The 26,416-nt window shown below is 38.7% G+C and overlaps 1 protein-coding gene across 8 annotated transcripts; it reads right to left on the bottom strand.

The window, feature by feature from the left end:
• On the bottom strand, positions 1–25,371 carry ccdc120b (coiled-coil domain containing 120b). Of its 8 annotated transcripts, none has more exons than XM_058373900.1 (11): positions 24,855–25,371; positions 23,266–23,399; positions 23,090–23,190; positions 22,384–22,514; positions 21,479–21,586; positions 14,607–14,727; positions 7,454–7,543; positions 3,157–3,313; positions 2,970–3,071; positions 1,755–2,777; positions 1–1,661 (listed from the first exon to the last, which is right to left on the bottom strand). In XM_058373900.1, exons 3-11 carry the CDS (start codon positions 23,136–23,138, stop codon positions 1,562–1,564), a joined length of 1,881 nt encoding a protein of 626 aa, XP_058229883.1. In that variant the 5' UTR covers positions 23,139–23,190; positions 23,266–23,399; positions 24,855–25,371; the 3' UTR covers positions 1–1,561. The 8 variants fall into 8 exon arrangements, with proteins under 8 accessions (XP_058229883.1, XP_058229885.1, XP_058229882.1 ...); XM_058373902.1 differs by having other exon boundaries at positions 23,090–23,204; positions 23,315–23,399; XM_058373899.1 differs by having other exon boundaries at positions 23,315–23,399.
• Positions 25,372–26,416: the final 1,045 nt, after the last annotated feature.

The following is a 26,416-nucleotide window of genomic DNA, read 5'->3' as shown; positions in this document are numbered from 1 at the left end:
TACACACTAAATTTATTTTCAATTTTGTCTACTTTGAAAATGTAAAATGCTGAATTCTTATAATTGTCTCCTAATAAAACTGCTTATACATTGTTATTTCCCATTGTTAGCCTTGGGATTTCTAGTATTTCAATGATATGACCAAAGGTTTGTAGACACTGGTCCATCTTAAACATATATGGTTTTTGCCTATTTCAGATTTAGTCACCCATTTGCTCTTAATAATAACCTCTTTGGGAAGGTTTTCCCCTAAATTTTTTTGTTAGCATGGCAGTGGGGATTTTTGATGTCATGCAAGCTGCTGTTCCAGTTCATTGGGGATATGGGCAATGTTCTATGTAGGCCACTCAGATTCTTTGAATCCAAACTTGGCAAACCATGTGGTCTTGTTTTAGCACAGAGACATTGTAATGCTAAAACATGGTTGGACTAGGCCACATAAGCTACAGAATGCAAAGACAACCAATATAGGTGTGTTTTGGAGTTTTGTTTGAACTGCTTAGGGAAAGCCCACATATGTGTCTGATGATTAGAAACCTTTGGCCGTAAGTGTATTTCGGAGGGTGGTAAATTTTATTATTAGTCAGCAAGTAAGATTTGTGTAAATTATACCCATACAACCTTTGTAACAATAATAATTGCAACATAAAAAAAATACATGAGAGAAAATCTACCCAAATAAATAGAGTGTAAATTTTTACCTCACATTTATTGAGTATATTCTATAGGTTTGTTTCTACAGTGTATGTGCTCAGCATAGTAAGTTAATCTCAAAGCTGCATGTTGCTCAGTCATAATAAGACAAGATGTTTCAAAATGGCTACAGGTTGGTGATTTGTACTTGCTACTGTAACTATGTTTTGTTTCCAAACATAATTATTTAAGTGTGTGATTTTGGTGTAAAGCATCCCACCATGAAAATGCTAACAAATATTTTAAACAGGCAAACTAAAATTATATTAGTATGCCTGTTTATTTTAATTATTTTATTATTTTAATATTTTAATAATTACTAATATACAAATATGCAGATACAAAATCACAAGTTGCAGCACAAGATGGAAGCCAAAACAGTTTGAAGGCCTAGATTTTCATAAAAGCATTTTATCTATTAACAATTTTCCCCAGGTTTAGTTGACTGGTACATTGCACTTTTCATAGCTACATACAGGTATTAAACCAAAGGTTTATACATTCAAAGTTTTACAACACATTGAAAATACATGAGATCATTATTTATTGAACTCATGTTCATAAATGTGTATTTATATTGGCTTCAAAATAGAAATTTTTAAATGAATACATCTATATCTATTTATACATGAAAATATATCTAAAGCACATGGAAAGATAAGCTTAATACAGCTGCCCAGATTATATACAAATGTAATAGCAACATAATTATACTGTATTTCAATAGTATGCATTTATAAATTAGGGCAAACACAATCTCATGTTTAGACTAATCTCTATTTATAAAACCATTAATCCCTTCATCAACTGTATAACTTGTTTTTAACTTGTTATAATGTAGGTTTTTTACTGTAGTGTGATCTGGCAGTCATACCAGAGTTCCAGGGGCAAGGTGATCTGAGCTAGACTCCTTCTGAGCACTTTCCTTGGAGGTAAATGGCTCTGGGTAGTGAAAGAGCTCCTCAGACCTGACACAAAGAGTGATTAGATTCAGAAATAGTCTGGGTACCATACACACTCTCAAAAAGAAACAGAATAAATAAGCAAGATGTGTGATTTACCTGCCACGTAGTGGGTGTCCATGAAAAGAGGTTGACTGAGAAATTTGTGGATGTGAGTAGAGTGGGCCGAGTGGGACAGACCACGGAAGGTGGACCAGGTGGGTCGGGGGGCGTAAGTGAAGTCCATCTTGGCCCCTGGCTGTAGTGGGGTAACCTAGTGCATTCCTCAGATACCAGTCTCGGAGGCCCTCCAGTGCCAGGGCCTTGTGTAGGCTGCGGGTAGAGTCATCCAGGGCAGGCAGGGAGAAGGGCCCAGGTTTGCTACTAAAAGAGACATTAGAATTGGGCTTCTCTGATTGGTGGGGTAGTAGGTTTGGAAAGGATGAAGCAGTGGAGCCAGATAAAAGGTTGGTAGGTTCAAAAGCATATACCAGTAAATGGTCCAGGCTGTGCTGTTGGAGAGGAGTAAAGGGACCACAGGACTTAGTCCGTGTGAATTTCACTTGACGTGGTTTAGGCTGATAACTCTGCACAAATATGGGGCTGTATGACGGTGTTGCAGATGCTAGGTGCATCTGGGAATGAGAAAAAACATTGCAGTGAGTCGAGGGACCAGATTTGGGAACAGCAGAAAGGTCAGGCCATATGTGCTCTAAAGAAAAGTGTTGCTGAGACTGAACTGATCTCTTCTGTGGTTTGATCATACAGTCCATCAGTGGCTCACTATAGCCATCCCCGCTTCCTTGTTTAACTGATGAATGCATATGGCCTTGTTCTTTAGATCCACCCAGTTGCCTTTCTGGGCTCCCACGGTACATGTGCCTTAGCTTGCTGTCAGTCAAAGACTCTGAGCTCTTATAGGGTCCAGTTCTTGGAGACATGCAGTTTTGGGGCGCCACTAGCTGACGATGTTTGGAATGGTCAAGCAATGCCTCAGAGCTGTTGCTACGGCGGGCAAGAGAGTTGTATATGTAACTTGTATGCTGTGAGGAGGAACTCTCTGGAGATGCCAGTGGAACAATTTGAGCAACATCCGGACTTCTGTCCCACTGTTTTAGTGCTACATCACCAGATATATCAGACCTAATAGTGATAAAAGTGAAGCTGATGTGAATGAAGGTGTTGAAAATAGGATTATCTTAAAATGTATCTTTAGTACCATTACTTGTTCATTCTCAATAACTTGTACACATGCTCAATACTACATGCATGTAATCATTAGTTTGCATAGCAGAAGTGGAGAGTTTGGGCATAATAGGATATCAAACACTGTACCTGCACTGAATGCAGACTGGCATATTTTGAGGTAGAATAGGTGTAGCTGGTACACTCATGGCATCCATATTGGATGCACTTCTAGGCAGGGAATGACTTGGGCTAGGTAAACAATCATGCATGAATTATTACATATGGCACAAAGATGCCAGGCAAGATGCTTTCAGCAAAATAGTATTGTGTTTACCTGACAGAGTTACAGGCAGAGTTATGGCAAGTCCTCATCTCATAGTAAATCTCCACTGGAGACAGTGTCTTACACAGACGGCTGTCAGGACTGCCTGAGGCCAGGCGAGGGTGAGAAAGTGAGCGATTCTCAGAAACCACACTGGAAGACAAATCCTCTGTGGACCACAAGAATGAACAGGTGTTCAGGGGATTTCAAAGTATCCAGAAGGTTGGGGGGTTTTTCAATTATAGGATTTTTAGGGGTCCAAGCACCTAGTGGTTTGTTATGGTTTTCTTCTTCTACTTCTTTTTATTCCAATTCTCTGCTGAAACAAATTGCATAAACTGTCCTACCTATAAGGATAGGTAGATGGAGTTACCACAAACATGATGTCACTAGAATACCCATTAAACAAATCTTAAAAGTTCGAAGTTTGAAATGTGGATGTAACGAGCATTTTTCATTAAAAATAATAATATAAATCAAATAGATAGATAGGGTGCTGATGCTTGTAATACTAGATAGATAGATAGATAGATAGATAGATAGATAGATAGATAGATAGATAGATAGATAGATAGATAGATAGATAGATAGATAGATAGATAGATAGATAGATAGATAGATAGATAGATAGATAGATAGATAGATAGACAGACAGACAGACAGACAGACAGACAGGAAATTAGAGAAACTTATCAATGGAGATACTGGTTATGGGCATTCTAGTGATGGCATGTGCATCTAAACCGTCAAAATATGTGTAATTGCAAAACTACCACAACATAGACATGTTACATAACAAAACTCTCAGCTAAATAAGGACAACTACATTACTTCAGTTGTGAACAGAATATCATTACACTTAAACACCTGAAGTCAATAAACTCATTACAGCTACTGATATTAGTTAAATTTGTTATGCTTCAATGAACACACAAATACATGTAGCTCCCCATACCAACCGGCATGTGCATGTGCACAGGCAAGCACCACTCACATTTTCTTCAAAAAAATGTAAATTCAGACAAACTTTCAACACACCCAAAAGCCAGAGATTAGGATACTTAAGTGTTCCTGTTAACATGTTTATATCTAATCCACTGAGATGTTTTAACTGTCATAAGTTTGGACATGTATCAGCTGGCTGTAAAACTAAATCCACCTGCTGTGACTGTGGACAAGAATGGCATGGAGCCAATTGTAAAAGACTGTAAAAATGCAAAACCTGTACGGGGAACCACTTCAAAAATCTACCTTTCTTTGCTTAAAGAAAGAAATCCTAAAGATGAAATGGGCAAAGAAAATAACTATACATAGGCCTTAAGATTAGTTGAGGGATTCTATACTTGCAGCCACTGTAAAAACATACAAAATGTCAAAATCCAGACAGACTCGACTTGGATAAGTGATAAATCTCAAATGATTGAAGATACCAAATATTTAAATTCAGCAAAAAGCAAGACCACAAACAACCAAAGCCAGACAATATCCTATCAGACCCAGGCAAATCAGAATGATAATCCATCAGCTAACAAAAAACAATCAAACAATAAGTAATAAAAAAATATCATAAAAAACAAAAATAAATCAAGAAAGTTATGATAAGAAGACTGATCCCTTAAGAGATGTTGAAATCACTCTCATAGCCATAGCCTCTCTCCAAAAGTTAGAAGCTACCATCACCTTATATTCTAATGGGTAACTTGGGGGTAAGATCAGAAAAAACTATTAATGAAAATGACCTATATTTACTAAATGATTGTTCACATACCTATCTTCAACCAGGCCATGGAACATTTTCTGCCATGGATTTAACTATTTGTGACACTGAACTATTGAAGTGACCAATTCCCTCACATTATAACATCGAGAACATCAAAAATACAGAAAAGACCTCAAAAATTGAAACTCCAAAAAGCAAAGTGCCATGGTTTCCAAGACCTTTTGCAATAACAGATTCAACAAGCAACCTCAGATTCAAGAAGATCCCATAAATGGCTCACAAATACACTGATCACAGTAGCTGATAAGACTATCCCAAGAACATCTACCAAACAATGAAAATTACAGAATTCACGGTTTGATGAAAAATGCAAAAACCTTATTGAGGCACAAAAAAGCATTTAATGAACTACTACCAGCTGAAAAACTTGCCAGAGTAAAAATCTGCTGAGCACAGAGATACATACATGAGGCGAAGAAACAAAGCTGAAATCAATTACGAATCAGTTGTGTCAATCATGACACTATATACACCACCAAAAAAAAAGTATGGAATGTGATTTGGAGAAAGGAAGGTAAAGGAGCCAGCTTACAAGTGAAACATATAAATGATTAAGCCGTTCTACTAATTCAGAATCATGAAACTATATCATGCAAATATATTAGCAAAAACGTTTGGAAGTAACTTCAGCAGAAACTACCAAATTGCCATGTGCCAAACCATGGAGAGAATGGTAAGCAATTAGCTTGTCTAGAAGTTGGATCACCTTATTAGACTAGGGCAATATGTCTGTGATGGTTTAATTAAAAGTAGCTGTTTATTTAGAACTGGAAAATATATATGATACCACCTGGAAATATGGGATTCAAAGAAATCTGTATAAAATTGGGTTCAGCACTAATCTGCCTATTTTATCTACAGGTTCCTATCTAACAAAAGATTTTGAGTTTAAATAGGAAACTCCTTGTCAAATTTGTATACACAAGAACAAGACGTACCTCAGAACAGCATCCTTTCTGTTGTTTACGATTAAAATAAATAGTATAGTAAATGTTATTGGTCTGAATGTATTATGTAGTCTTTAAGTTGATAATGTTTGTATATACTACAGGGGGGAAAGAGGAATATAATTAAAAGACAACTGCAATTATGAATGAACAAGATAAATGAATGGTCAAATGAAAATGGTATTTTGAGATAATAAAATCACTTTCATTCCTCATACAAAGCCTCTAAAGAACAGACGCTTAACATAAAGTACTAACTAAAACAAAAAGGGTGCAGACTCCACAGTTCTGCTGCAGCTATATAGACCTTTGCTTCACTCCTGGCTGGATTATGCAAGTATAATTTATGGATCTGCTAGAAAATCATACTTGCAAATGCTGTACACTGTCCACCATCAAGGAATGAGACTTGCCTTAGGAGTTTTTAGGACCTTGTCAGTAGAAAGCCTATACACAGAAGCAAATTAATCATCTCTTTAAAACAGACGGCTTTTAATAAGCCCTCCAATATGCAGTTAAGATAAAAACAATTCCCCACATTCCATCTTATGATCCTTTATCTACAATATTTGCATTTGTGTGAGGCCAGATTGTTTAAATGTTTATTATGCATCTACCATGAAATAGCCTATGAAGTTGATATGGCAATAAACTTAAATACAACACCGGGTTAAACACTGGACAGAACACAGTAACAATAGGCAAATGAAAACCAAGGTGGGTGGAGAGCAGCAAATACTTGCAGTATGCTGGCTTTGACCACTGTGCACATTTCAACACAGTATAGTGGGAATCAATGCAGTTGAATCATGCCCGTGCAGAGCGGGCGGAATAAAAGCTATGATAAAGCCTAACTTTGCCTTCTGCCAGTGCCCTGAGAAAACAACTTTCAATTACGTAAGAATGTTTAAAACATTCAGAATAATAAAAACAGTGACAAACTGCTTTTCATACAGATAATTGGAATCAATTATGTTTATAAAGCAATCTTCTCTGAACATTGTACTTCAAATTAACTTATTAATAAGGTGGTGTTATTATTATAGCTTTTATTTATTATTATTATTATTATTATTATTATAGATTTTAAAAACTGACAGCCATGAATCAGCCTAAACTCTCCATGCTCCTTTGTGTGTTTGGCATGAGGTGAATTCCATTAAAGTCCATTCAGTTCTCTAATTCAAATTCATTTGGATACTGTCTCAAATTAGCTTTACATATATACCAGATATTCACTCAGTGGTCACTTTATTAGGAATAGCTGCATATTTATATAATTATCCAATCAGCCAATCATTGAGCAGCAGATGGTCATTGAGCAGAACAGGCCAGCTTCACGTCCATGTCAAACATCAAAATGTTGAAAACAGGTGAGCTCTGTGATTTTAATGGCATGTTTGTGAGTCCCAGATTGGCTGCTTTGATTATTTAAAAAAAACTGCTTATCTCCTGGAATTTCCATACACAACAATCTCTATAATGTGAGTTGCATGTAGGGTTTTAAATGTTTTCCAGTTGTTTGCATGGATAGCGATGTCAGTAATCATTAGAGTGATTAAATTTTTGAAAATAAAGTTACTTATCAAGTTACTTGTCATTCCTGACACATCGTTGTCTTGGGAGGGAGTCGAATCTGACATGGAACAGCTCTCCGATTTAACCATTTCCTCTGCAAATGTAAAAATAATAAAACTTGAATTAAAAAAGGTTTGAATAGATTAGGTTAGATTAGGACTATTGGTAGAGCATGATGCCACCAAAAACTGTGACAGACTTTGATGGCAAGTAATCACATACACAGTCAGGCCCATAGATGTTTTTTAGCTGTCTATCACAGGATAATAAATAAATAAATTAAAGAATAAATTAAATCATGAATAAGAGATCAAAGTGAAGGCTTTCATCTTAAATGGTTTTCAAGTTAACGGTATTTAAAAATACATTTACATCAAAATCAGAACATAGGAAATGCATCATTTTTAATAAAATCTCCTCCAAACATACTGGCAAGGCCAATTCTTTATTTTGCGATTGCGATAATGTAAAGACATTTAGATTTAAGACCAAAAGCTGAATATGATAAAATAAATCAGAATTCCAACTCTCATTTTCGGATATGAATGAACTGTTACACTATATTGCCAAAAGTATTCGCTCACCTGCCTTGACTCGCATATGAACTTAAGTGACATCCCATTCCTAATCCATAGGGTTCAATATGACGTCGGTCCACCCTTTGCAGCTATAACAGCTTCAACTCTTCTGGGAAGGCTGTCCACAAGGTTTAGGAGTGTGTTTATGGGAATTTTTGACCATTCTTCCAGAAGCGCATTTGTGAGGTCACACACTGATGTTGGACGAGAAGGCCTGGCTCTCAGTCTCCGCTCTAATTCATCACAAAGGTGTTCTATCGGGTTGAGGTCAGGACTCTGTGCAGGCCAGTCAAGTTCATCCACACCAGACTCTGTCATCCATGTCTTTATGGACCTTGCTTTGTGCACTGGTACACAGTCATGTTGGAAGAGGAAGGGGCCAGCTCCAAATTGTTCCCACAAAGTTGGGAGCATGGAATTGTCCAAAAAGTCTTGGTATGCTGAAACATTCAGAGTTCCTTTCACTGGAACTAAGGGGCCAAGCCCAGCTCCTGAAAAACAACCCCACACCATAATCCCCCCTCCACCAAACTTTACACTTGGCAAATGCAGTCAGACAAGTACCGTTCTCCTGGCACCCGCCAAACCCAGACTCGTCCATCAGATGCCAGATGGAGAAGCGCGATCGTCACTCCAGAGAACGCGTCTCCACTGCTCTAGAGTCCAGTGGCGGCGTGCTTTACACCACTGCATCCGACGCTTTGCATTGCACTTGGTGATGTATGGCTTAGGTGCAGCTGCTCGGCCATGGAAACCCATTCCATGAAGCTCTCTGCGCACTGTTCTTGAGCTAATCTGAAGGCCACATGAAGTTTGGAGGTCTGTAGCGACTGACTCTGCAGAAAATTGGCGACCTCTTCGCACTATGCGCCTCAGCATCCGCTGACCCCGCTCCGTCAGTTTACGTGGCCTACCACTTCGTGGCTGAGTTGCTGTCGTTCCCAAACACTTCCACGTTCTTATAATACAGCTGACAGTTGACTGTGGAATATTTAGGAGCGAGGAAATTTCACGACTGGATTTGTTGCACAGGTGGCATCCTATCACAGTTCCACGCTGGAATTCACTGAGCTCCTGAGAGCGACCCATTCTTTCACAAATGTTTGTAAAAACAGTCTGCATGCCTAGGTGCTTGATTTTATACACCTGTGGCCATGGAAGCGACTGGAACACCTGATTCTGATTATTTGGATGGGTGAGCAAATACTTTTGGCAATATAGTGTATATTTAATAATATAGCAAAGGCAGTCAATGATTAAAGCCATTTTTTCCCCTTGTGATGTTCTGTCAGGCCATTTCTACAGCCATGTTTAGTTCCTGCTTGCTCTTGGGGTGTACCGGTCCAAAGTTCACTGTAGTGATAAGTGTAAAGAGCAAGTTTATTTGGTGTGTAAACGTGTGTAAAGAAGTGAGTGAACGATGGAGGAGGAAGTGTCTTGGTTTGAAGAATGTTTTCTGAATGAATGTTGGGTCTCTTCTGCTACATAACAGGCTGAATGCAAATGTTTATCAGAACCACCTTCAGCAACATGTGATTCCTTCCCTGTGAGCATCTCCCAATTAGCCTGCAATTTTCATGCAACGCAATCCCCCCTCACACCATAATTTTGTAAAGCAGTTCATTGAAGCTAAGCACATTGAAATAATGAATTGGGCAGCCCAGAGTCCTGATTTAAACCAATTTGTAAAATATTTGTCAAGAAAGGTATTGCTAATAAACCTACCACAGTTACTAAACTCTGCAAGCGATTGGAAGAAGAGTGGACCCTGATGACACCAGGATGTGGGAGAAACTAGCGGTGTCCTGCAGTCGCAGATGTGCTGAAGTCATTTAAATCAAGGGTCTCTACACTTCCTACTAATATTTGAAATCTGAAATCCTCAAAAATTTTAGTTGCAATCTTCCTTTGTACCACAGTTACTTATCTACAATTTTGATCACTGTGCTTTCCACAACACAGTTTTTGTTGAAGTGCCTTGGTTATTATGTAAAATAATGCTAGTAGAGCAGTGGCATATCTACAGCTAATATTCCTTTGAATTTTGAGCGATGAAGATTAACAATATTTCTGAAACAAAATGTTTATAAATTGTTCTTAAAAGTAATGTGCATGATTTCTGAACCTAGGCTATTTCAATATCTTTGGGATCACATATAACTGATACAAGTTAACTGTACAGGCTATTTATTGTTCTTGGCCAACTCTAATCTGGTCTTAAATTTTTGAGGCTTAATATGGTAAACCCTCTCTAGTTACTCTGCTGAGGTCTTCTCTTGATTGTTGGCTTAGACACAGATACACCTACCTTCTAAAGGGTGTTCTTGATCTGGCCACCTTTTGTAAAGGATTTTTTTTTTTTTTTTACCAAGAAAAAAATTCTTCTGTCATCCACCGCAGTTGTTTTCCATGATCTGGTCTTTTGGTGTTTCAGATGCCACAAATCAACTCTGGAACTTATCTGTTTACTTGTAAGTGAAATAATGAAGGAATAGCACATGGACCACATGAATTCTAATCATGGAACAGCTGAGCAGCCAATTGAACTTTTTGTACTATATTTCTTATGTTCTGTACGGCTGCTTTGAGACAACGTCCATTGTTAAAAGCACTATACAAATAAAGCGTACAGTGGTACCTCGGTGTTCAACCTTAATTCGTTCCAAAAGTCTGGGCGAATGCCAATTTGGTTGAAAACCGAATTATTTTTCCCCATAGAAAATAATGTAAAACGAATTAATCTGTTTTAACTAGATGGTTGATCTCACAACTTTCTTCTTGGCAACACTGATGCCAGTTTACCCTTTTTCCGAGACATGACTACTAAAATTATACCACAAAAGATAGCGTGTGGATTGCGAGAAGCACTCGCAGATGATGCTTTCAGAACAGATAACCCGCGTAAACTGCTTCATCTCTATAGTCTATGCCAGGTTATGTCGCATGGAAAGCATGTGCGTCGCTAGGCCATTTTTAGGGGGGCTTTAGTCAAGAGACTTCTGAGATTCTCCATAAAGTGTACACGAATCCATGATCGCCTCAGCCTGCTTTAAATTTCATATGGAAACAGCGGCAGACTTCGGCTCCTCCCCGTCTTTCAGCGCGTTCTTCAATCCGCAGACCGCGGCGTTGCAGAACGAGTATCAGAGGACAAGTGTGTGTGTGTGAGATCGTATTTGGCTTGTTCAATACTCAAATGTTATACACATCTATGCAATACAGTGGAATGGTGCAAGAATTCCATCCTACCCTGTTAGTCAAACGTTTATTTTATTTTACTTATTTTTTTATTTTTTACTATTACACCCTCATTGGGGGCTTAGCCCCCCTTAAATGGAAATTGTAGAATTGCCCCTGGTGTGCGGCCACAATAGTTCTTTTCAGTTCGGGTCGAACACAGAAAAATATTTTCGAAAACTTAAATCATGTATGAAACAAGAACCAGCATTCCTGACGGTCGAGTCACACCCCGAAAATATTTTCATACACATGAGGGCAAATTGACTAAAAATTCTAATTGAATACCGAAAATTCGAACACAGGGGTGGTCGAGGACCGAGTTACCACTGTAATTGAATTGTGCAATTACTTTTAATTCCCTAAAAAGGTGAATCACAAACTTTTGTAACTGAACAGATTTAGATGTACTTGCACTCAAAATGAAGCTGAAAGCACTTTGCACTCATACTGTATTCATAATTTAATTTCAACTGTAGTACACTGTGATAAACAGCAAATATACTGCTCAAAAAAAATTAAAGGAACACTTTGAAAACACATCAGATCTCAATGGGGAAAATATCATGCTGGGTATCTTTACTGATATGGACTCCGTAATGTGTTAGGAACAAAAGGCTGCCACATCATTTGAAGGAAATGAAAATGATCAACCTACAGAGGGCTGAATTCAAAGACACCCTGAAAATCAAAGTGAAAAAATGATGCAGCAGGCTAGTCCATTTTGCTGAAATTTCATTGCAGCAACTCAAAATGATACTCAGTAGTTTGTATGGCCCCCATGTGCTCGTATGCATGCCTGACAACATCAGGGCATGCTCCTAATGAGACGATGGATGGTGTCCTGGGGTATTTCCTCCCAGATCTGGACAAGGGAATCACTGAGCTCCTGGACAGCCTGAGGTGCTACCTGGCAGAGTCGAATGGACCGTAACATAATGTCCTAAATCCTATTGGATTTATGCCAGGCAAGCGCGGGGGCCATTTATTGGTATCAATTCCTTCATCCTCCAGGAACTGCCTGCGTACCCTTGCCACATGAGGCCAGGTATTGTCATGTACCAGGAGGAACCCAGGACCCACTGACCCAGTGCAGGGTCTGACAATGGGTCAAAGGATTTCATTCAGATACGAATGGCAGGCAGTCAGGGTGCCAATGTCTAGCCTGTAGAGGTCTGTGCATCCCTCCATGGATATGCCTCCCCAGACCATCACTGACCCACCACCAAACCGGTCATGCTGAACGATGTTACAAGCAGCATAACATTCTCCACAGCTTCTCCAGACCCTTTCACATCTGTCACATGTGCTCAGGGTGAACCTGCTCTCATCTGTGAAAAAACAGTGCCAGTGGCAGACCTGCCAATTTTGGTGTTCAATAGCAATATCACATCAATGGTCATGAAGTCATTTGGAAGGTTCTGGCCTACCTGAAGGACATCCCTGGACCCCTGTTAGACCCTCATCAGTTTGCTTATCGAGCAAACAGGTCTGTGGATGATGCAGTCAATATGGGAATGCACTATATTCTGCAATGCCTTGACAGATCAGGAAATTATGCAAGGATACTGTTTGTGGACTTCAGCTCGGCCTTCAACACCATCAACCATGATCTTCTCCAGACCAAACTGATGCAGATTTCTGTGCCCACCCCTATCTGTCAGTGGATTACCAACAAGTGAGGTTGGGGAAGCTTACATTTGATTCCCTCACTATTAGCACTGGCACTCCTCAAGGATGTGTGTTATCCCCACTACTCTTCTCGCTGTACTCTGTTAAGCTCCTTAAGTTTGCAGACGACACCACGGTCATCGGCCTCATCAGCGATGGTGACGAGTCTGCGTATAGAAGGGAGGTTGAACAGTTGGCTTGAGTTGAACACGCTCAAAACAGTAGAGATGGTAGTGGACTTCAGGAGGAACCCTCCAGCATTACCCTACCCCCCACCCCCACCCACCCCACCACCACCACCATCATGGACAGTACTGTGGCTACTGTGGAGTCATTCAGATTCCTGGGCTCTCCCGGGACCTGAAGTGGGAAACACACATTGACTCCATTGCCAAAAAAGCCCAGCAGAGGTGGTTCTTTCAACAGGAAGTTCAACCTGCCACAGGAGTTGTTAACAGAGTTGTACTCAGCTGTCATTGAATCTGTCCTATGTATGTCTATTACTGTTTGGTTCAGCTCAGCCACCAAATCAGATATAAGAAGACTACAACAGATAGTCAGGACTGCTGAGAGGATTATTGGTGCCCTCCTTTAAACATCCAGAATGAGAAAACATGCAGGTAGAATCACTCAGGACCCCACACACCCGGCCCACCCCCTCTTTGAACTTTTACCCTCTGGATGGTGCTACAGAGCAGTAAACGCCAGAACATCCAATAAGTACCCTATTTATATTTCCATCCTACTTATATCTGTACTTCTATATTTTTCTATATTATAATTTATGGCTGTGTACTCTCCAGTACCAAAAAAACCTTGTATGTGTGAGCATACTTGGCAATAAAGCACATTCTGATTTTGATCTTCTGAAATGCCAATTGAGCTCCACGGTGCTGGGCAGTGAGCACAGGGCCCACTAGAGGATGTTGGGGCCTCAGGCCACCCTCATGAAGTCTGTTTCATATTGTTTGGTCAGAGACATTCACACCAGATGCCTGCTGGAGGTCATTTTGTAGGGCTCTGGCAGTGCTCATCCTGTTCCTCCTTGCACAAAGGAGCAGACATACCGATCATGTTGATGGGTTAAGGACCTTCTACGGCCTATACGGTGCATATTGATGCGCCATCATGGAGGAACTGGACTGCCTGTGCAACCTCAGTAGGGTCCAGGCATCGCCTCATGCTACCAGTAGTGACACTGACCCTAGCCAAATGCAAAACTAGTGAAAAACAGTCAGAAAAGATGAGTAGGGAAAAATTGTCAGTGGCCTCCACCTGTAAAACCATTCCTGTTTTGGGGTCGTCTCATTGTTGCCCATCTAGTGCACCTATGGTTAATTTCATCAGCACCAAAGCAGCTAAAACTCATTAACAACCCCCTCTGCTACATAACTGACCTGATCAATATCCCAGGAGTTTAACTGACTTGATGCTATAATCTGATAAAAAAAAAAAAAAAGTGTTCCTTTAATTTTTTTTTGAGCAGTGTCCATACACATACCTACTTTCCAATTACTATTAATTATCATTATTACATAACTTACACTATAAGTGTATTTCTTATTAAATGTTATACAGATTCCAAACATTATATACTATTACAATGGATGTGAAAACGGTAATTTCTCAATTATGATCATGAAGTCTGTCTCTTTTATTTAGATGCATCACCTGTGTGACATCCACGATGAACAGTCCTCTTGTTGAATACAGCATTTTTGTCTGACTCAGTGTTTTGACAGAGGGTGACACTGAACCCAGTCTTCACTTGTCTTCGCTGGCCCAGGTTATCCTGCACACAATTACAGTTACTCAGACCAAGAAATTTAGTGCAATGACTAATAAATACTTTATGCTGTGGGTTTAGATAATGTAAGATACTTTATACATAGAATAACAATTTAAGTTTTTGCATGTACATACTCCCACACACTTAATATTTTGTAAATAGTCACCTGCTTAATATGACCCAACACTCAGAGCAAAGCAGAAAATAAGCATGAGATCTTGCACAGATATTTCTCCTCCAGTCTGCACCATACACTGAATCAATTTTTTGCTTCGCTTCTTCATTTACTCTTTGTCAAATATTAAAAAGCTCATAGCCAATTTAACCCACATAAAGCCTTCAAGTTTGCTAGATAATTCTGAACCATGTATTATTCTGTGCATGACCTTGCCATTCTCATCTCGTCTCTACCTTTTGCCTTGCCTTGTTTTAATACAGCCTTGGATTCTGACCTGTTTTTTTTCACTACTCTTTGGATTGTTTTGGATTTGTCTGTCATCTCAAGATTTTGGTCACCAAGTACTCACTTTACTCACCAGAAGAGCACTAACCTAGGCTTTACACGTACATTAAATTAACCCTACTCAAGTTTCGAGCAAAACTTTTTGACTCACTAAAATTTAGGTCCAATAAATCCAAAAGATTTCAGAGAGAGAATCTTTAGCCATTTATGCTCCAACTTTCTGTACTTGGGCTGCAGATAGTGGATGAAGCCATTCTGCATTCCGAGACCACCAGTTTATGCAGCTTGCTATATTAAGGTCACAAAAACTCCAAATTGACTAAAATGCTAATTCTTCGACCACAACAAATCCCTAATGAATAACTGTGATTGTTCTTGATGGGGTAAAAAGAAAGCAGGCTTCTGTAATGACATCATACTTCAGTTTTGGTGAAGACAACTGGATCTTAACAGCAGCAAAGGTGAGAGACAGCAATGAATATCCATGGTTTTCAGCTGCATTAACATAGCTTTATAAAGAAAAAGAGTTTAAGAGTCGGGTCAGAATTCTCTACAAAGAGGCCAAATACAGGCTGGAAAAAGGGATTGAGGCTGCTAAGATAAAATGAGCTGAGAAGCCACATTGCTGCTAATGACCCACTGTAAGTCTGTGAAAGTTTCAATGTAATTAACAAATACAAGGTCAAAAGAACTCCCCTTTTAATGGTTCTCTACAAGCTCACCAACAACTTTAACTTTCTACTGTAGATTTAATTTTGCAATTGTGAAGATACTGAAGTTTATATTACCATCTGGTGCACCCAAAAGACCATGGAGATGGGTTAAATGCAACATCTCTCACAACTGGGTAGAAAGAAGTGAAGGGAATCAGTCCATGCCTGGCTACAAAGCACCATATAATGATAGAAAAGACATGCTGACTGCCATCATTGCCCATATCAACCCATACATCCAGGACAAATGGCCTGGTTATCAAAGTGAGACCTCTGCCTCAAACTGCCATAATGATAGTTAAGTCATAATTTCATAAGACCCTTCAAAATAATCAATCAGACAGGTTAATCCAGTATTTTACAGATTAGAACAATATATACACATTACAAATAGCACCCTGCTTTCATGTATCACTGCTCAAACCTTCTCTGTCTTTGTCATCCCACCACATTACTGAAGCTGAACCAGTTCCCCCTTTTTTCTGTTGATTCTTCACTGATCACCAACTTCCAAAGAGAACACTGTGACCATCTAGCACCCACCCAGAGGAAGACACCACCACAGGGAGTGTGGTGTGTCCCACTTAAGGCTGCCCAACTTGTACCACACATGAGCACGAGAAAGCAAAAGCATGGCAAAAAGGCAGGTGCCCATGCTGGGCCAAAAACAAACACTTTCCCGTCCCTCCTACTTTCCAACATTTGCTGCCTGGACAATAAACTGGTCTACATCTGACTCAAGTGGACCATATGGTGCACATTTAAAGACAGTTGCGTCTTTGACTCAGCAACATAGTTAAAGATGCTGCCCTTCAGCCACAGCTCACGTCACTTTGTGCCAACAAAAATGCAGCTTTCTGCAGTAAGGCTCGCAGTGGGGGTTTGTGTGTTTACATAAACACATAATGGTGCAAGAATGGTGCTTGTTTATAATTACTGCTCACCGCTAGAAGTTTGTGACTGTTAGATGCATATCATTTTATTTACCATTTGAATTTACCACTGTGATTATTGTTGGAGTATACATTCCCCCACAGACAATGCCATTAGCACCACCCACCATCTGGCCCTCACACAACTAGAAATAAAGGACATGTATATAATGCTGTTCATAGACTTCAGCTCAGCATTCAACACAATCATCCCTCAGCACCTGATTGAAAAACTGAGCCCGCTGAACCTGAACACCTCCCTCTGCAACTGGATCCTGCACTTCCTGACTGGGAGACACCAGCACACTAAGCACTTGAGCTCCTCAGGGCTGTGTGCTCAGTCCAATGCTGTTTACTTTGCTGACTCATAACTGTACACAAATGCACAGCTCAAACCACATCAAGTATGCTGATGACATGACCGTGCTGGGTCTCAACAGCAAGAATGATGAGTCAGCATACAGAGAAGAGTTGCAATAGCTAACAGCCTGGTGTAGAGCAACCTGTCTCTAAATGTGAACAAAACAAAAGAAATGGTTGTTGACTTCAGGAGAGCACAGAGTGACCACCTGACCACCTAGGTTTTCACCTAGTGGAGAATTTCACCTGGTCATTCAAAAGATCCACTTCTACTTTTTGCAGAGTCAGAGAAAGTCCATCTCCCACCCCCAATCCTGACCATGTTTTACAGGACCATCAAAAGCATCCTAAGCAGCTGAACCTGCAAATCTTTACATTTTTAAATGCTGCTACAACTATTTTTGCACACCAAACAGACTGTATACTGGTCAAGTGCAATTTTTATATAGCTGTCTTGTTATAGTTGTTGAAGTGTATTGTATTTTCTGTTTGCACTGACTCTTGTCTTGCGCTGTCTCTTGGTCATTAGTTATCTTTTTGTTGTCTTATCAAGCTCTTATCTAGTGTCTTTATGTAGCACCAAGTTTCCTTTCACTGTGTACTGAATCACCTACAAATGGTCAAAATGATAATAAAAGCCTTAAAAGACTTAAAATTGCATGTGTGTATGTTGATCACTCGTAAAGTGAAAATATTTTATAAAAAAGAGAGCGAGAGATAGATAGATAGATAGATAGATAGATAGATAGATAGATAGATAGATGGCAGCGCACACACGCCACACAAAACCACTCCTCACCCCTTTAAAACAGTGACAGTAGCATTTCAGCACCATGGCCAGCGGTGCTGAGTGTGGCTGACAGGCAGGGCAGCTAAAAGTGTGTTAAAAACTGGCAGAACCTTCCGAAAGAAGGCTCTTCAAGGGAACTAGGCTCAGCAGTTGGGGGAGATAAGAGTTGAGTCCAGGGTGATGCCTGTTTGTATTTCAGAGACTATGCCATGAAGAGGGTGACCTCAACATGCCAAGCGTCAGCCACACTCCTGGGGTCTGCCTTGCTGCCTCTCTGCCCAGCCGCTTCACCCACGCTCCACTGAAGACCCATCTCCACCTCACCTGTACCTTTCACAGAGTGACACCTTGTCTTTTCCCATTGTTTCACCTGTTTTCTGAAAAAGAATACTATTTTCCCTGGATTCCTGGCTCTGTGCTTCTCTCTGTGTTCCCCTTACTGCTAGTGAATGTCATGATAGACAGACAGACAGACAGACAGACAGACAGACAGACAGACAGATAGATAGATAGATAGATAGATAGCAGTGTTAATTTCTTTAAGGAAGACGATGGTGAAAAATATTCGTTAATGACCATATGACTAAGTGTAACTAAGATGAGACGAGACGAGATGAAACTATTATCTGATGATAAAAACTATGACGAAATTTAAGACGTTTCATTGTTAATGAGACAGGACTAGACTAAAATGCTTTTTTTTTTTTTTTTTTTAGGAGTATCAGACATTCAACATAAATGATCGGTTTGTATAGGCTAACCGTCTTTCAAAAAGTGCTTCCCTATCGTTGGATTGGATAAGGGGCATTTGCATCTCAGACAATTGGTGGGTAGGCTAAATAAACTCGAACTGGCCTGGCGAGCTGCAATGGCTTCAGCACATAAAGCTTTAGGAAGAAAACAAACAACTGATATATGGAAGCATTTCTGTTATAATTCCTCTGAAAGAAAGAAAAAAAAACATTGTGCACTGAATCTTAATAGGCATCTGAAGGCTATCACCCTGCTATTTATGCAGCTTCTGTCACGGTAAGTCAACTGTTTAGTCTTATTTAAGTACTTTTTCTTAACCTTAGGTCAGTGTTACTGGGTGTGTCAACAGGTAAATTTGCTGGGTTTTACGTTTAAGTTTTACGTTTTTACATTTTAGCTTTCTGTTAACTAACGTCAGTTAGCTAACCTTGCTGCATAGTTCTGAGCCAGCCTTTCATAAATGTAAAATGCTTAATTATATATTGTACAACAGTTCGGCTTTTCTGCGGCATTCAGTTCTGTATCTAATGAAATCTGTATCACGTGGTGTAGCAAGATTATTTAGGCCATAGCCTATTTGTTTTAGTAACTTAATAGCATGCAGATAGCAAGCTATTTCTAAAATGACAGATGGATTTGGAAGTTGCATAAGTTATTGAACATGTATGTATGCTTAAGGCTGGAATACACTACATGATTTTTGCCCCGATTTTTTTCCCTATTTACATTCTGGAGAAGTTGACGCTGTTTGAGTTGACAGATTTCATAAAAAATCGAGTAGTGTATGATGGTAACAGACTATTGATTTCAGCCTGTCGGAGGATATGAAATGTTTTCATTTGTCATGTGTCTCCTAGCAACACGGCACATGTTTATGCTCTAGTTTGTTATATGTTAGTAATATATGTTCAGCTGCTTTTGAACATCTGTCTGTTTATTGCACATTTATTTGAAGTTTCAGAAAATAAATGCTGTTTTTCCATAACAGCTAAAGAAAACATTTTTGGTTTTTACTCGATACTTGAACTATAGACCACTTTTACGTATTTACCCTTAATGTATGATCCTACCTTATAAATTAGCAAGAAAATGGCTGTCAAAATTAACAGACAGACAGACAGACAGAGTGTGCTACTAATAGACTGATAGAAAGATGGAATTTAAGTGGGTGGCATTGATAGAGAGATAGATGAATAAATCTTTGTTACGGCTACATTAACAGAGACATGCAAGGCATCAGCCCTGCAGATGCAGGTGTGTATGCAACTTAAGCCAGGCTCTGAACATTCTGTCAATGTAAGTGAATGGGAATAATATTTTATTGTCTACTACAAGAAAACCAATTGGTTAGAAGTGCAACTTTGCCAGTCTGAACAGCCTAAAGTATTCTGCTAAGTTTCGTGGAAGTAGCTTGAAAGGCTGATGAGTGATCTCATGGAAGTCAATAGGATTTTTGGTCAATTTGAGCTTCCATAACAGGAAAACTGTAATTCCGATCAGTTAGAAAAGTCAGAGCACACTAAGTCAACATAGTGTGAATGTTGTTCCAGAGTTTGGTGCATATAGCCAGAAAGCTCTAGGAGAAAGAACATTTAGATTTATTTGATATAAGAAGTATAATACCAAGGGAGGGGAGCACCTAAAAAGTAACAACTCTGCTACTGTGTAACTTGTAAGGTTACACAGGGCTCTCACTCTAGAGGTCACTCCAGCAAGTATGTTTTGTTTATCAGGCTGAAATCTTAGGAAGATAAGGCCGCTATTCACCTATGCCCTATAAATACTATAGGATGCAAAAATGCTATAGGATATAACCCTTGACACCAGTCTTGATACAGCACCCCTCCCAGACCTTCACAACAGACATCAACATGCAACACATACAGTAGCTGGGAATCTGCAAAGGCCAGCACAGGAACCTGGGTAAGCCTTTCCTTTAACTCTGTAAAAGCAGCTTAAGAATTTTTGTCACAACACAATGTCTATCAATAAAGAATGAGGATCCTCTTTCTTCATTATAGTTGTGTGCATCCATGTCAAAAATTCTGAGGGGAAAAATCTTCTCTTCCGCTCATCACATTGCTTACCTTTTCCAAAACGAAATGAAACAAAACAAAACAACAAAACAGCCCCTTGACCTTTAACTGATTAAACACTTAATCCTCCATAGGCCAATAGTTATAATTGATCTCAAATCACTTTCTTATTTCAAGCAACAATTTTAAACATTTCAGCATGAAATAACTAACATAAAATAATGAAAAAGTTTAATTTAAACTATTAACTACCAAGTTAACTGTTAACTGCCAGGTTAACAGAGCTCTGCTACAACACCACCACCGCCAATAAAATAAATGAATTAATTAATTAAAAAATAATAATAAATAATAATATTAATCTTAATTAGCAGAACAGAATGTTGGCTTTGTACAAGCAAACAAGAAAACTACTGGAAGAATTTAAGTATGCTTTGTTTACGATCAGGTTTGACCACATAAAACTACAATATTAACAAAAAACAAAGTCGCTGTTTTGACAAGCAAGACTTAAGTGAATTACAAAAATAGGCCTTAAGAATTGATTTTTACACCAGATGTAACATCAATCTTTCACAAAAGTGAGATAATTGTACATGATTGTAGTATAGATTATATTTAATCTAGGACTATTTCTAAGGCTGACATAAATGATGAGAGACACCACACTACCACACTGTTTGACCAGCACCAGGTTTTTCACTTACCTCTACATTTGAAGTGCCATTTAATGCCTTTCCAGCTCTGTGCTGCAGAATTGGAGGATGTTCACCCACTTCCAGAGGAAAGTCACATGGAAGTTTCCCTGTCAGTTCCTACAAACACAATGATGATGATTATTATTATATTGGCTTGTACAAAAATCTATCTATCTGCTTACCCAACCATTTGCCTTCCCATCAATCCATCTATCTATCTATCTATCCATCTATCTATCTATCTATCTATCTATCTATCTATCTATCTATCTATCTATCTATCTATCTATCTATCCATCCATCCATCAATCATTCTATCCATCCATCCATCCATCTACCTAGCATCTGTCAATTTACTAGCAGTACACACACATTCTCTCCATATTTATTTCTTCTATCAATCTATTTGTGTAATTCTCTCACTTTTTCTTTCTACTAACACTATCAATCTACCTCTAACAACACCTACAATAAGTCAAATCAGACTCCTTCCACATATTAATCATGTGAGTCATTAGTCATCAACAGGAAAGCACAGCAGCATCTCTCACATTCTGGGAAGTGTGAGGAAAACCGATCTCCCCATCCTTATTACATTCTACAGAGAACATTTACACTTACACCACTTGTTGCACATCTGCAAAGCTGTCAGCTTTGTGGATGGCCCCATGCATTCATCACACAACTCTTCACCCTCCTGCCACCTGGAAAAATGTACCAAAGCACTCGGCTGTGTAGCAGTTTCTTCCAAACCATTACACTCCCCAATACTCAAAGATTGGACTAACAACCTCCAGTGAATCTACCAATAGTTAGACCTAAAATAACAGGCCGGTCATGATATTAGGCAGGTGCATTTAATGTTATGACTGATCAGTGTATATTTCCAGTGTTATGAATGTAAACTGACATACTGCCTCCAGTAGACACACTTGTCGCAGTTCCTTTTGTCTACTGCTTAAAAGTGTTTGCAGACTTTGCTTCTTTTCCTGCAGGTCATAGATCCTCTTAGCTTGCAATTTGCTGTTCTGACAGTCCTCAAATTCTGCACAGGAACACAGAGCACTTAGAGGACAAAGCACAAAAAGTAACACAAAAACAGTATGAACAGTATAAACATCAACAACAGTACAAACATAAGCAACTATGCAAACAATATATACATAAAGCTTTTTGTCCAAAGTAAAACCAATACTCAATTATAAGAGCACAAATCTCTCAGGAATAACTAACATGGCTGCAAGGATATGGCACACCGTACAGTTTTACTCATTATTAAGCTCTTGATTAGGTAAAGAAAAACAGAAATGTCAGCAAAATGGAACTGGAACAATTCTCTCAGCCTTTAAGTTCTGGTGTATGGGAGAAATGTGACTTCCCACAAAGCTAAGACAATGATTGTCAGTGACATAACCCTTCAGTGTCAATTGGTAGCATTAAACAAATCCACAAAGTGACACACACACAGACGCGCACACACACACATGCACACACACCTCTCTTTACATGCAGATTCAATCTGAATGGCTAACGCAATGACTGCTTTAATAAACTGAATATAGATATCAAAGACACATATTCAAGCAATATGGGAGAATTTTCCATACTATATTTACTCACCGGGCATACCTAAACCCATGGTAGTGACCCAGTGTTCTTTAATCTCCATGAGGATGTGGACAGTTACTCACCAATGATATTGCACTCTTAATCCTTACATCCTGAAAGATCAAAACTGTTAGATGTTAAATTTGCATTCTCAAAAATTAAAATTGTACACAACATCCATACATTACCTTGCAATTTCTGTACTGTAAACTTGGTACTGTAATTCATTTCACTCACATGATAGTTTCATAGTTATACACTGCTAAAAGTAATGCTGCCAGACTGACAGGTTTCTCTCTTCTGTTCATTTGGAAAATAAACCCTGTAAAGAAGCAAAAAAAAAAAAAAATTACTACTAATGGTCACCACCATATATTATTGCATTCCAAATATTTTTAGAACATCATGCAGTTTGGGGGAGGATTGGAGTGATTTAGTAGATTAAAAAAAAATTATATATGTGCAAAACACAGAAACAACATGCATTTCAATGACCTTTTTAAGTGTTTGAGTTATTAAAGAATTTAGTAAGTAATTTTGACTAGGAATTTGACTAGGAGGCATTCGAGAGGCCAGCTGGTCTAATCTCTCTATCTTTGCTGTAGAGATAGCACATTTTTCTTTTTACTTGCATGTACAAAACCAACAGCATAAACAGTGATGCATCCACTGTCAAGTCTATTTCATTTTGTCACTGATTTGTATGTCCAAAATATCTATACAACAAATATCATACAGGAAAGATGCTATTGAAGGAAAAACTATATCAGACATTTGACTGTGACCTTGGCTCTGTTTAGATCCATTATCTAAATGTAAACAGTTCATGTTCTGTTTACAATAATAATTCCAAATAAATACTACAAGTATTTAGATTTACCTTGAAACTTGAGCCAGCTAAACACAAAGAGAGGATTATTTTAATAGTTAGAATAATGGAATGCTTAACACGCACAAACTTGCTTAGCATTAATGCATGCTAAAGTTGGATTTCAAAAGCCTCCTCAGGTCAGAACACAGCTGTAACTACAACTAAAAGACAAGGATCTTTTGAGGACAATAATGTACATGCTTTGGAAAAGAATTTATCACACATCACCAGTCCAGTTTGGTTTGAGTATATCTACTAGCCCCCAAACAAAACAAAGCAGACAACATAACAAAACAGTTTCAGTTGCTGCTTTGAATAAATGTTTTGACTAAATTTCAATAATAAATGTGCAATTTTTAAAATATTACTCTGTTAAGAAAGTTTGTAACAAACAACATAGTACAATCCACTAATAAAGGCAACAATCACAATGGAATCATTTTTCTTTCAGATAAGGAGAGATTCTGCACATTGTGTTACTGACACAGCAGTATGTGCCAAAGTATTTAATAATGTTTTTATTATTATAGACTGATTCATAATTTGGGTTATTGAAAGTCTCAAATTGTCAGATCTGAGAGATCTGAACCAGAAATGTGTACCTTGTGTGCTCTCTGTAATAAATGAGACATCATCACGCTAGCTAATAAAGCCTGGAAAGGGGAAGACAACCTCATTGGAAAACATTAAATTGGAGCAAAAGTTAAATCTAGAGACCGAAGTTAAAAATGCACGGATCTTCATCCAAAACACACCAAGAGCTACGTTTACACTAAAAAAATAAATAAATAAAAAATACAGCACATCCACCGAAAAACGACTTAATTAGACTAGCCTGCAATCTCGTCACACAGAAATGGGAAGAAAGCTGGAAAGAGACATGGGGGAAATCTGAATCGAGCTCACGTGCCATATCCGAGCAGGTAATTATGCTTCAGCAGTGAGGTAAAATCCTCTAATCCTCCAAGAGGAACACAAGGGTCCCATAACACAGCAGGACATGGAGCAGGTGCTTATACTGTTGTGGTTTTGGGGAAAAAAAAGGCAAGCCTTTATCACATATCCCTGTCTATTTTAAAACGGTATCCGCAGTTAACGAAGGAAACGCGTTATGACATTGACATCAATGGCGGTGAAAATCAAGAAAGCTTCCAAAATGTGTCCGTCTGCACCACCATTGCGATAAAACCACCATCTTCTTCCTCTGATTCACGCCGTTAACGTGTCCCAAAAGTGCAATTCACCTTCTCATTAGGCCGACTAACACGACCAACTGAGGCAGATTGACGCTTCCGGTCTCCTTAGCGAAATTCTTATTTTATTTAAAAAAGCGTCACGTTGTAAACAAAAATCTGGAGTAGAATCCGGTTGGAAACAGCACTGCCGGCGACAGAGTTAAAATCCTAATACAGAGGCGTGGCCAGTCTATCAGAAGGGATGGGACTCCTCACAGAAAAGGGGACAGCAGAAAGGTTTTTTTTTTTTTTTTTTTTAACTGTTTTCAACTGCCCAGTTTTGGTCAGTCGTGCCTATTTAAACCTGAGATTTTTGTTCTTTGCTGAAAAGTCCAATTAGATCTCCTGCTGTTGTAGGTAATGAACATCAAGTTTCAACATGCTGTGTATTTTGAGATGATTTCAGCTCACCACAGTTTTAAAGGGCAGTTATTTTGGTTTCTATAAACCTTGCTGTCACCTCAAAACAGTTTAGCCATTCCCCCTGACCTCCTCTAATAAAGCCTTTCTCTTCATAAAACTGCTGCTTTCTGTGTCTGTTGTGAAAATAAACAATCCACCATTCAACAGTCAAAGGTTCTTTTCGTTCTTCTAAAGACAGTAGTTATTTTGTATTTTGAGAATTTTCAGAAAATATATAGTACCATCTTGCTGAGCTGGGAACTTACTGGTTTCAGACTGAGATGTGGAGTAAAGGGGCAATAGGTGCATGGCCATGAAATAACTAACACAAAGCCCCTCCAAGCACAAGCAAGCACTCTGGCCTGTAACATTTTCCAGAATATTTTTTTTGGTTTTCTCAGCCACATTATTCACTTGTGGCATCGCTTAAACCATGCCATTATTTGCTCTACTGTTTGTCCCATGTCATTTGAACTAGTGAGATGTAATAAAAATGTCTTTTGCAATTTTTACATCAATTGCACATCTGATCTTTTGTACACTTCTGGCAACAACCTTCAATCTTGCATTTATTTACAGCTCTACTATATCAAAAGTAATCTGTACAGAAGAGTGATTAAGCCTACACACTGATTTATGTTTAATCTTTAAATATCAGTGTCTGTGCTGTATGTCTGGATGAAGCTGAAAAGATATATATAATGAATGTACTTTGCTGTGTCTCATATTGTATAATTTATCTGTAACAAAATCATTTGGCCAAAGAAAAGTAGCTTTTGTCTGCATCATAAAAAACATTGCTGTGTTGCTGTCTGTAGTTCATGCTCTTTA

The sequence above is a fragment of the Hemibagrus wyckioides genome, linkage group LG21 (genome assembly GCF_019097595.1).
Source record: "Hemibagrus wyckioides isolate EC202008001 linkage group LG21, SWU_Hwy_1.0, whole genome shotgun sequence".
NCBI lineage: Eukaryota > Metazoa > Chordata > Actinopteri > Siluriformes > Bagridae > Hemibagrus > Hemibagrus wyckioides.
The sequence above is the reverse complement of the archived record's forward strand: the minus strand, read 5'-3'. Positions and strand labels throughout refer to the sequence as shown.